The following is a 12,500-nucleotide window of genomic DNA, read 5'->3' on the forward strand; positions in this document are numbered from 1 at the left end:
AAATGAAGATGTATATTAAATAATAATAATCATTTATAATGCACTGCCAGCACAAATTTCCTTTTCTTTGGCTTGTGCCTTTCCCTGCCTGTTCTGCTATATATGGCTGTAAAAACTCCGTTATTCTTTCAATTGACAGTGTCATGAATCTATCTACATATCAATATATCAGTACATCTCTCTCTCTCTCTCTCTCTCTCTCTATATATATATATATATATATATATATAGAGAGAGAGAGAGAGAGAGAGAGAGAGAGAGAGAGAGATGTATACACACACACACACACATGTATATATGTGCACACACACAAACACACACACATAAATAAAAGAAAACGAACAGAAAAAAAAGAGAAATGAACAATTATATGAATAACAATAATGATAACATTAACAATTAAATAAAAACAGGCTTGTAGCTCAATGAACAAATTCCTCCAAGTAGACCAAGTTTTGCTTTTTCCCAATTTCAAAATTAATTCTGTTTTTGTTTTGTTTGCTTTGTTTTGTTTTGTTTTGTTTTTCAGTCAACTTAAAACTCAACATTCATCCAGACAGCATCACAGAAGCAGTGAAAGTCACGCTGTGCACTGATGCCGTCCAGCACACGGGTTGGGTCACAAAGCCATACATGTGTATAGATCTCAGAAACTGCTGCCACCACCCCCACGCTCTTTCCCTATACCCGCTCCCTTCCACCCTTCCATCTCTCCCCCATAATTCATGACTGGTTTATATATATATATATATATATATATATATTCATTCATTACCCATTGCTCCTGGTGGAGCATAGGCCATCAACGACCCCTCGCCATCGCACTCTGTTCTGGCCATTCCAGTCCAGTTTGTCCCTTGCTGCTTCAGCTCTGCCTCGGTGTCTCGCCTCCAGCTGTTGCGAGGCCGGCCTCTTTTCCTCTTTCCCTGCGGGTTCCAGGTCAGGGCTTGGCGTGTGATGCTGGACGCTGGCTTCCTGAGGGTGTGTCCGATCCAGCCCCACTTCCTCCACAGTATCTGCTTGGCCACTGGTTCCTGTCCCGCTCGCTCCCGCAGATCTTCATTTCGGATCTTCTCCTGCCATCTTGTAGATGCGCCTCAGACAGGTGTTGAAGAATTTCTGAATCTTCTGCTGCATCATCTGTGTTGTCCACCATGTCTCACATCCATAGAGTAGAACTGACTTCACATTGGAGTTGAAGATGCGGAGTTTGGTCTTCATACTGATTGCTCCAGATGCCCAGATCTAGATGTTCTTGAGCATGATGAAAGCTGTTCTTGCCTTGCCAATTCTGGCTGTGACGTCTCAGTCCGTGCCTCCCTCCCTGTCGGTCAACCACGCTTCTGGGTTGGGTCACAAAGCCGTACATGTGTATAGATCTCAGAAACTGCTGCCACCACCCCCACACTCTTTCCCTATACCCGCTCGCTTCCACTCTTCCATCTCTCCCCCCAGTTTATATATAAATATATATATATATATATATGTGTGTGTGTGTGTGTGTGTGTGTGTGTGTGTGTGTGTGTACTTTTTTTTTCTTCTTTTTTTCAAATACAGAAAACACCACAATGGATACCACCCTCAACTTTTCTTCATCAAATGACAAACTCAAATATGTTTTAACTTAACAAAAAGACAAATAAACAAACAGGCCATCAAAATCTGTGCTGATTATAGATTTGTGTTGCTATTCAACTTACCATGCTGAAGTATCATGAACTCTATTTTCATTTCTTAACTCATTCTACACCACAGCTACATGCACGCTACAACTCCCCAGGACCAGCACTACGTGAGACTACTGCGTAAAAAGTAGGGTTGCTCAAATGGTAAAAATCGAATGGAGAATTGTGTACTCAATCAGTCTTCTTCTTCTTCTTCTTCTGCGTTCACTCGTATGCACACGAGTGGGCTTTTAAGTGTATGACCGTTTTTACCCCGCCATGTAGGCAGCCATACTCCGTTTTCAGGGGTGTGCATGCTAGGTATCTTCTTGTTTCCATAACCCACCGAACGCTGACATGGATTACAGGATTTTTAACGTGCGTATTTGATCTTCTGCTTGCATATACACACGAAGGGGGTTCAGGCACTAGCAGGTCTGCACATATGTTGACCTGGGAGATCGTAAAAATGTCCACCCTTTACCCACCAGGCACCGTCACTGTGATTCGTACCCGAGATCCTCAGATTGATAGTCCAACGCTTTAACCACTCGGCTATTGCGCCCGTGTATTCAATCAGTCAAACAAAGCTTCGTTTTCATGCTTCTGGAGGCCGTAAATGAGTCAGTTTAAAACACCAACTCTATCAAGCAAGAATAAACGAAATCGGAACAGTGCGATGGTACAAGAATACTTGTACCAGGTCCACATGGGGAAGTAATTATGGTACAAGATAACTCATACCTGGAGTAAAAAGAGTTAATTAAATCAAAGTCAAGAAGGCACGAAGAAGAAAAGAGAGAGAGAGAGAGAAAAAAAAAAAAAAAAAAAAAGCAGATCAATTGTGTGTTTCAAGAATAATTCTATCAGTCAATATTAGAGACACACTACAACATCACAACAACAAAATCATGGCTGTTACCATTATTATCACTGCTTTGGGGGCTAGTTGTCCTTCGGGAACCATCGCAACACCAGCTGTCCTAAAACCCTCTTGGCCTTGAGAGTGGGGATGTAAACTTGGGCAAGACACTCTCCATTATAATCAAATTCTAGCCCAGATAGTCAAGACAGCACATGCCTCCTCTGCTGTTCTGGTGGTCAGTCTGACACAACTGACTTTCTTTCATACACTGTCATCCTCATCAGCAACTGTTTGTACAACAATAGCTTGGCAGGGAATTCCTGTACATAGAGTTGGCTCAGGGAAAGCGACCCACAGCAGACCTAAACTTCCTTCATTACAAAGATGTCTGCGAAAGGGTGGGGGTCTTCTTCTTCTTCTTCTTCGTTCGTGGGCTGCAGCTCCCATGTTCCCTTGTATACTGTACACAAGTGGGCTTTTACATATATGATTGTTTTTACCCAGCCATGCAGGCAGCCATACTCCGTTTTCTGGGGTGTGCATGCTGGGCATGTTGTTGTCTCTATAACCCATCAAACGCTGACATGGATTACAGGATCTTTAACGTGCGTATTTGACCTTCTGCTTTCGCATACACATGAAGGGGATTCAGGCACAAGCAGGTCTGCAAATATGTTGACCTCAGAGACTGTAAAAACCTCCACCATTTACCCACCAGGCGCCATTACCGAGATTCGAACCCGGGACCCTGAGATCAAAAGTCCAACGCTTTAACCACTCGGCTACTGCACCCATCAAAAAGGAACTGAACACCCTAGGCATCAGCCCAGACACATGGGAAGCTGTTCCGTAGCCTCCGAATGATCAACCTGGAGGCAGACAGTGCAGAAAGGCCTCTCTTAGTTGGAAGAGGTTGCCAGCAGTCGGTGGCGAAACAGCAACAGCCCAAAGTCTGACAGACAGACAAGCATCAGACCTGGTCTGCACTAAGTGTGGGAGAGACTGCCACTCTCTAACAGGCCTGCCAAGCCACAAAAGACGCTGCACCAGAAACATCACCCACAGCACAGCTCCATTGTCTCCCAATACTAAAGGCTGCCAACACGACCATCCTCATCAGCAACTGTTTATAGTAATAGTAACTTGGCACCACCACAATAAATGAGCTGTTCAGTAGTGTTGATGGTTGCTGCATTTATATGCATACTCCACTCCAAAAATCCCAAAATAAGATCTAAGCCAGAGAATTTTTTATCATTCAAAAAGATAATAAACTGCAAACATATACCGGTAATATATGACAAGCAAACTAAAAATAACACCCCCACCCCCACCCCTCCCCCACCCACCCACACACACACACAAAGTTTGGATGGTTTGTCTGTGTCAACATAATTATGTGAATGACGATCATGCGTAAGTGTGCACATAAGTGTGTGCATACATTGTATGCATGTGTGTGTAGGTGTGTACAACAGGGTGGAGTTATTGGACCAACTACCCCTAATGGTTCTGACCACAGACCTAGACCTATTACAACAGCAGGAAATGTACACATAGCTTTGGTCAAAAGGCTTTAAGTTTAAGAATTATGCAGTCAACGCAACGTCAAGTGCCTACAAGGTTGTTAAACAGACACACACCATAAAACAGCACACATCACACTCCAAAATCCACAGAAGTGGACAAAAACTGAGCAACTCTCGAAGTGGGTACTGAGCACCAGCCTTGAAAACAATCCCTGCCACTTCCCCCCAACTACTGTAACCAAAATCTGTCCTCACTGGTCAAAGAACCAAGAAATACTGACTCTGAGTTTTCATATGCCTGATGTTTTGGATTTACTTTGTTATAGATAACTGCAGAAGAGGTGACCAAACACAATCTTCTTGTTCCAAACTGGGTAGACAGACATATATATATATATATATTGTTAGATTTAAAAAAAAATTGTTTTCACCTATGTACTGCAGCCCAGTTCAGATGATTAGTTAGTTCAGGGCACAGCTAGTGACTTCTAATTATCACCTAAATCATGCAACCATCCAGCTGACAGTGTAAAATTAAGAGGAAAATACATTAAGTACATACCATACATTTCATCTGCCATCCAAATATTTTTACGACAAAGATCAACCAGAACAACTGGAAATATGAAGTCTTCATTAAAAGGTGGTAAAAAATTCTGCCGTCAACAAAATGGCATGGTTACACTTGGGGTAAATACAGACTCCTAACAAAAACCATTGCCATGGACACTGAAAGATTCACAGGGTCAAGTCAAAATCTGTCCAACCCACAAACAAGTGTAGTACTAGTCATGGAAGTGATCAACATGACATCTGCATATTTGTGATAATTTTTCTCAACAACAATGTGCAAGAGAGAGAAACTCAGAAAGAGAGAGAGAGAGAGAGAGAGAGAGAGAGAGAGAGAGTGTGTGTGTGTGTGTGTGTGTGTGTGTGTGTGTCTTAGTCTTGTTTTGCTGTTTTGTTTTTGTTGTTGTTTTTTTTTCAACTGATAAAAAGTTGTGAATAGTTTTAAATAGTCCATCATTATTATTATCATTATTATTATTATTATTATTATTTTCTCTTTTTTTCTTTCTTTTTTTCTCAAGGCCTGACTAACGTGTTGGGTTATACTGCTGGTCTGGCATCTGCTTGGCAGATGATGTGTAGCGTATGTGGATTTGTCTGAACATACTGACGCCTCCTTGAGCTACTGATACTGATACTGATTAAATAGTCCAGCGCTCTGTATCTAACCTTTCAATTCAAATGTCTCTTGTTAGTATTATCTCAAATAAAGTAAAATATAACTTCCTTTGGGGGTGTGTGTGTGTGTCAGAGAGACAGACAGACAGACTGACAGAGACAGAGACACACACACACATTGATATATATATATATATATATATATATATATATATATATATATATATATAACTGTGTCTTTCATTATTTGCATGCAGACTGAACCTTTAAAAATCATTATCTGAGGCACTGGTTTAAAGCTGTGTGAATTTATGTCGTTCAGACGAAGTTTACCATACTTGTGCGTTCCTTATTTGCATACTGTTTTACTGATAGTTTTTCCTTCTTTCTATTTTTTTTCTCTTCTTTTTTTGGTGTGTGTTTATTTTGGGTTTTTGTTTGTGTGTTTGTTCTTTTAATGGCATATTTCGATTTGAATGCTGACTGGATCAAATGGTAAGCAATATTGGAAAGTAAAGTACTTTACGTGAATGTATGCACTAAATTGTGAAATGCGAATAAAATCATAACTGCTTGTATCATAAGTACAACCCTGCTGATGAATCTAATGACTGAAACTGTAGTAAACGGTTACAATTAAATTTCTGTCAGAGTGACAACTTGACTCGGCACGCTCACGAAAACAGCAACGAAACAACAAACACTACACACGTGCATTTACTTCACTTCCATTGCACGGAAACCTTTATAATACTTCATTAAAAGCATTTTAAGAAGTGGTACTGACCTCTTCTGTCTTAATCCTCGTCTGTCTCTGGTTGTAGCCAGCATCATAACCTGTGTTTTTATAGAGAAAGATGCACACACAAGTCCTGCGAAGCTACTCACGGAAAGTCGCCCATTGAATGGCGTCCATAGAAGCGCGCCAAAACACGCGAGATTTACGTCCGCGTAGCGTAGCGACGGCTTCCAAGATGGCGTTTGGTCTGTGACAGGACAACATTCTTTCGTTGTTGTTGTCGTTTCACAGATGCGTCACAGACGTGTCTGACAGGTTAGAAGAATACGCTTCATTCAGTAATATGATGAATATCTGTGAATATCATGAACACAAGGCTGTCTTTCTTTATTTCTTTAGTTCAACGTCTTGTCACTGTTTGTTCACATTGCTGCAGATTGTACACATTGCTGCAGATTGTGCGTGCGTGCGTGCGTGCGCGCGCGCGTGCGCGCGCGTGTGTGTGTTTGTGTGTGTGTGTGTGTTCGTGTTTTCGTAGTTGTATGTCTATGCATAGAAATTATGATAGATGGGCACATGACAAAAACAACAAATTCCCACTAAGAAGGAAGAAAAATCACTGTATGCTCTTGTGAGGAGGAAATATGTGTGTGTGTTTGTGTGTCTGTGTCTGTGTGCCTGTGTTTGTCTGTGTGTGTGTCTCTGTTCATTCCTTTGTTCTTTAGTTTAACGTCTTTTCACTGTAAGTGACATTAGACGAGGGTAGGAAAAAAAAGCGAGTGGGTGGAGGGGGGTTTGGGGGGGTGGGGGGGGGGGGGAATTACTGTGTATACATGCGAGTAAGTGAAAGTGTGTGTGCGTGCGCGTGCACACACACACACACACACACACACACATACACACATGCCAATGTTTACATTTTAAAGGTCTTGCACCTTCAGTAAATCTTAAAAACCTCACACATTATTGCACTTTGTCTTCTGTCAAAGAGAACAGGACAAGATTGTTTAGAAAGGCATTCATCGTCATCATGCCAACCTTGGCAGAACAGTAAACCTTAAAAACCTCACGCATTCTTGCACTTTGTCTTCTGTCAAACAGAACAGGACATACAAGATTGTTCAGAAAGACATTCACCGTCAGTCATGCCAACCTTGGCGGAACGGGAGAAGCTGATGAGTGATGCCAGCCCTCACATGACCGGCTTCACTCCACGGCCGATCGAGCAGCTCTCCAAACGCCGGCGCCCGCAGGAAATGCTTGACATAGAGTGCCGCCACTTCCTGCGAGGCTCCACTGAAGCCTGTAGTCACCAGCACCCCACAGTGGAATACCAGCTGTGGCTGGAGGCGGGCAAGCACGAGGCACCTTTCCCAGGGCGGCCAGATCCTAACTACAACAGCAACGTATGGAGAAACTTCCGGCGCAACTTTGGCTTCAAGACCTCGGTGGAGGGCAGGAAGATCTCAGATGTCATTGCGTCCATGTACCCGTTGAATATCCCCACCGCTTCCAAAGTTGGGAAGCACACGTTTGAGAAATACATCAAGGAAACGGCGTTGTTTCAGGATGATAAGTACAAGGCGATGGCCATTGCACAGACACGGTCGGACATGAATGAATTTCGGAGGCTGAAAGTCAAGACAGAGTCTCGCAACCCTCCTATTGACCAAACAGGTTGGAATAGATGTCTGTTTTGGGTTTTATTCAACTACTTGTGCTTTTGTATTTGAGTGTATGCATGCACACCTACATTTCTGGGTGCAGTTGTGTTTGGGAATATATATATGTGTGTGTGTGTGTGTGTGTGTGTGTGTGTGCTATTGTTCTTTAGTTTAACATCAATCTGCATTGTGATTTTATGTGGTGTGTGTGTGTGTGTGTGTGTGTGTGTGTGTGTGTTTGCTATTGTTCTTTAGTTTAACATCAATCAGCATTGTGATTTTATGTGGTGTGTGTGTGTGTGTGTGTGTGTGTGTGTGTGTGTGTGTGTGTGTGTGTGTGTGTGTGTGCAATACTTTTTCAGTTTTATACATGATTTCCTGTTGTGTTTAAGCTACACACTGCAACCAAACACCTAACGCAAACAGCACCACCATACAAAAATTCATCATTGTTTCTTTTACAGGAAACATCCTTCCTCCAGACAACTACAAACACTACGCTCACCGCTTTATTCCCATCCCCTCCCCACCCCCCACACCTCCCCCTCCGGGCCAGAAGACAGACATGTTTGGCCAGAGGTACACGCCCCGCTCTCAGCCATACCTGTGGAAGTTGTCCTACAAGCTGAACCATCCGGAATACCGGCGTCTGCAAGAGGAAGTCGCCAAGCGCCGTAAGATGATGGAAGAACGGCAGAAGCATAAGTTCTCCCGAGTGTTACCTTCTCCGGTCAGTTTGGAAGGGTTTCAGATTGAGCAGTAAGCGTGAGGGGACTGTCTTGTGCGGATGATGTTTCCGATGAAAGGTGGAAGGTGCAGGTCCCATTATTCGATCTGTTTGTTGAAAGGGTAACAAGGATCTCTGAAATGTTAAAATCATTTTCAACAGTTCTTCATTTGTTGCGGGTAAGAATTTTTTTTATATCTTTTTTAAACAACTACCCAGCTTGTTTAATATAAAGCTTGTTGTATACTTTAGGCAATATTCAGTAGACATTCACTTTGTTGCAGGTAATGAATTCAGTTGGTTTTTTTTAAAGACTGCCCAGTTTGATTAACATCAAGCTTGTTGTATAGTATATACAATTTATCAAAAAGCAGAAACATACCAACATCTATATTTTATCAAATTAATAGTGAAAGAAAATGTTGTGGACAAAAGAGAAATTTGGTTGAAAATGTTTCCGGTTCAGATAATGGAAAAAAAAAAAAAAAGAGAGAGAGAGAGAGAGAGAGAGAGCAAGCTTAATACAATTTATGGAGACAGACAGAAAGAGAGCAGGCTTGAAACTTTTCATTTCGCTTTCTGCTTTTAAATTGTACAGGTTTTTTTCTGTCATCAGTCAGTATTACAGTGTGAGTGGAGTGATGGCCTAGAGGTAAGGCGTCTGCCAAGGAAGTGAGAGAATCTGAGGCGTGCTGGTTCGAATCACGGCTCAGACACTGATATTTTCTCCCCCTCCACTAGACCTTGAGTGGTGGTCTTGACGCTAGTCATTCGGATGAGACGATAAACTGAGGTCCCATGTGCAGCATGCACTTCGCGCACGTAAAAGAACCCACAGCAAGAAAAGGGTTGTTCCTGGCAAAATTCTGTAGAAAAATCCACTTCAGTAGGAAAAACAAATAAAACTGCACGCAGGCAAAAATACAAAAAAAATGAGTGGCACTGTAGTGTAGTGATGCACTGTCCCTGGGGAGAACAGCCCAAATTTCACACAGAGAAATCCTGTTGTGATAAAAAGAAATACAAGTACAAATATTATGAGGTACAAATAGTACTCTTATGCTACCATACCTACAGTATTCTTACGCGTATCAATCAGATTCTTGTTGTTAAGAATGATATTGAAAGATTTTAGTTAAAGGTTCCATAACCGTTGACAGCTATAGCAATGGTAAATCATTATCCAGTGTGTCTAGGGCTTGGCATAGGAAGGCAGCACCCAGTCCTCTCCACCCTCTGTCTTAATTCTCCTTAACCAAAGTCAGGTACCTGTTCATCATTCATTCATTCATTATGCCCATCGCTCCTGGTGGAGCATAGGCCATCGACGACCCCTCACCATCACACTCTGTTCTGGCCGTTTCATACCTGGAGGAAAAGATGGAGAAAAGCGCCTATCCCCTAGACCACAACGCTACACTGAAATGGGGCCTTAACCCTTTGAGCCCTGAGTTCCTGAGCAATTTTAACCCTTCTGCCTGAGCTCCTGAGCCAAAATTTGCAAATAATTGGTATTTAATGTGTCATGGCAGATATAAAAAGAGTGCCCTGACCACCGCTTTACCGGTGGTAGAGAAAAATGACATAATGCCTAGCCACCGGTTGAGTGGTGCGTAAACACTTGTGTCGTGTTTTGCTATTGGTTGACTTATATTGAAATCGATCTTTTTTTTATCCAAAGCACATGCACAAAACACAGTGAAAAGGCGTGACCATGTTGGTACTACATTCGCTGACATCAGAATATTACGGTTTTTCTGATTGGCTCTTCAATATAAGTCAACCAACAGCAAAACACGACACAAGTGTTTATGCACCGCTCAGTCGGTGGCTAGGCATTATGTCATTTTTCTCTACCACCAGTAAAGCGGTGGTCAGGGCTCAAAGGGTTAAATATCTGATCACTGATGACTATTGGGTCAGAAGTCCAGTGCCTGTTTTTGTCACAGTGCCCCCCTAAGAATGGTAAACGTGGTATACACGGTTGGCACAATTACACTGTTATCAAAGCGAGGCCCAAGATGAAACAGGTGCAACAGCAGAACAGTACATCAGGTGCCCATACCAAGAATCTGTTGTCTGGGTTTCAAATCCTGGCAGTGTCTTGTTGGCAATGATCGGGGATTTTTCCTACCTTCCACATCAGCAATGCAAACCTTAATCTCCTTTATTTGCTTATAAGCATGCAGAAGATCAAGTAAATAAATAAAAGGTCTTAATATCTTTGTCAACATTCAGTGGTTTATGGCAAAGCAAAAATACCAGCATACACTACTCCAAAAAGTGTGTACGGTTGCCTAAATGTGGTAATGCAAATGAAAAGGTTGGGATAATTTTCTCCCATGACACCCCAACCTTGAAGTTTCCAGTTTTATTCTTACAGAATCTTCTTTAAACAATGAAGAACCATCATATCCCCCCTCCCCCATACCCCCTCCCCCAAGCACTTTCATTAATGTGGTCTTGGAATATTCATAGCTTTTACAAGTAATGGTATTTCAATTCTTAGGCCCAATAAAATGATAACCCCGTTATGAATTGTGAAATTTCATTGATTTAGCTGACGATGCTAGACAATGCGTTGATGCTTATTGTGTTTGTTTTGCAATCAAATGTGTGTGGTTTGTGTTAGCTTGAATGCGGCATTAGTTTGATGCACTTTTAACTGAGAGATAAAATATTTGGGAGAGACTAACTCAGAAAATATAATCGTAATTATTATCACTATTGTTGCTGTTATTGTTGATTTAGTTATTTTGGGGAAAGACTGACACCACTTCCTTCCTTTAAAAATTTTTTTTAAATTGTTTTTATCATTACTATTGATGTTGCTGTTGTTTCAGGTTTTTGGATTATACAAAATAATGTTGCCGCTCTTAACAAGCTCGGAAAACATTGTATCAGCTTGTGTTGTGTGCAACAATTAATGAAAACGATACAACTGTTGTAGAAAATGTTGTGACTAGTGTAGATAATGAAAAAAGTTTTTTTTCCAGCAAGAGACATAGAAAGGAATAGTATAGGTATGTACTTATTATTTACCTGTGTGCAAGTAGTTGGAAAGAATTTGTGTTGGCTTGGGGTTGTGGGCCTTTGACTTGTCAATGGGAGTTATTGTACTTGTTGCTTTCTATTTGAGAGCAGTTGTTCTTTGTTGTTGGATTTGTGTGTGTGTGTGTGTGTGTGTGTGTGTGTGTGTGTGTGTATGTGTGTGTGTGTTGCTGTTGTTGTTGTTGTTGCTGTTGTCTTTGGGATGTTTTCTCCGGCTTCAGTTCAAGGGAAGATAATTTTACAAAATGGGTGGGACCAAACAGTGCCTTTGATTAAGCATGCAAGATTGAAATATACCCACTTCTTAAAGAATTACATTATACTGTGTATGGTTTTCCATTACTAATAGAATTCACTGTGTGTTCTGTATGTACACATTTATATATACCTCAAAATTATGCAACATATATATATATATATATACTCAATATAAAATCCTACACAATGAATGTTGTTTGAGTGTTGTTGTTGTTTTTTATATATAGTTTTTTGTCCTTTTTTTTTCCCTCTAAAGTTCATACTCAGGATGGTTTTAATTATGATTTGAAATTTAATTTGTTTAGTGTGGTGGCAAAAAAAAAGTAACTGCCTTGCCTGTACACTGTTTTGGTCACGGACAGAACTTTAAGTCTGTGAGGATCTGGTGTATAATTTTGGTGCTATTTTCAGGTTTGAATGTACAGTGATACACTGTCAGTTACAAAATAAAAAGTTCAAATCAGTAAGAAGTTAGAAAGTATGATAAATGATTCAAGTTCAAGGTACATTGAATTATGTGTGCTTGGAGAATAAGCCGGGAGAGGTACAAAGTCTCAGGAGAATTGCCTTTTGAAAATGGTGAAAAGTCAAATCAACAAATGGGAAAATATTCAACGTATTAGGGAGACAGTGCACACGCTTTTGTCGGGAAGGTTTCCTCGCTTGCAGAGCGACAAAAAAGATTAAATGACGTCATTTTATCATCATTTTATTTGCACAGACTGAAGCAACCAACAAAAACTATGTCATCAAAAAAGTCTTTAGAACTCAAGACAAATACAGCATTTTAAAAGAAAGCAACATGGTAAGTTTAT

The 12,500-nt window shown here is 41.1% G+C and overlaps 2 protein-coding genes across 3 annotated transcripts in view; one reads left to right on the forward strand and one right to left on the reverse strand.

Annotated features, from left to right (window-relative positions):
* The window catches only part of LOC143301177 (uncharacterized), a 25,090-nt gene extending 18,940 nt beyond the window's left edge, over nucleotides 1-6,150 (reverse strand). For both annotated transcript variants that reach the window (XM_076615275.1, XM_076615274.1), the window contains exon 1: nucleotides 6,034-6,150. The gene's annotated coding sequence lies outside the window, so the exon portion shown is untranslated. The remainder of the gene's footprint in view (nucleotides 1-6,033) is intronic.
* Nucleotides 6,151-6,210: 60 nt separating this feature from the next.
* The window catches only part of LOC143301116 (testis-expressed protein 52-like), an 8,801-nt gene continuing 2,511 nt past the window's right edge, over nucleotides 6,211-12,500 (forward strand). Inside the window, exons 1-3 of the mRNA XM_076615166.1 lie at nucleotides 6,211-6,300; nucleotides 7,087-7,662; nucleotides 8,114-12,500. The exon at nucleotides 8,114-12,500 is cut by the window's right edge and continues 2,511 nt beyond it. Coding sequence (XP_076471281.1) covers nucleotides 7,131-7,662; nucleotides 8,114-8,412 — 831 coding nt within the window. The 5' untranslated portion in view covers nucleotides 6,211-6,300; nucleotides 7,087-7,130 and the 3' untranslated portion in view covers nucleotides 8,413-12,500. The remainder of the gene's footprint in view (nucleotides 6,301-7,086; nucleotides 7,663-8,113) is intronic.

The sequence above is a fragment of the Babylonia areolata genome, chromosome 27, assembly GCF_041734735.1.
Source record: "Babylonia areolata isolate BAREFJ2019XMU chromosome 27, ASM4173473v1, whole genome shotgun sequence".
Taxonomy (NCBI): Eukaryota; Metazoa; Mollusca; class Gastropoda; order Neogastropoda; family Buccinidae; genus Babylonia; species Babylonia areolata.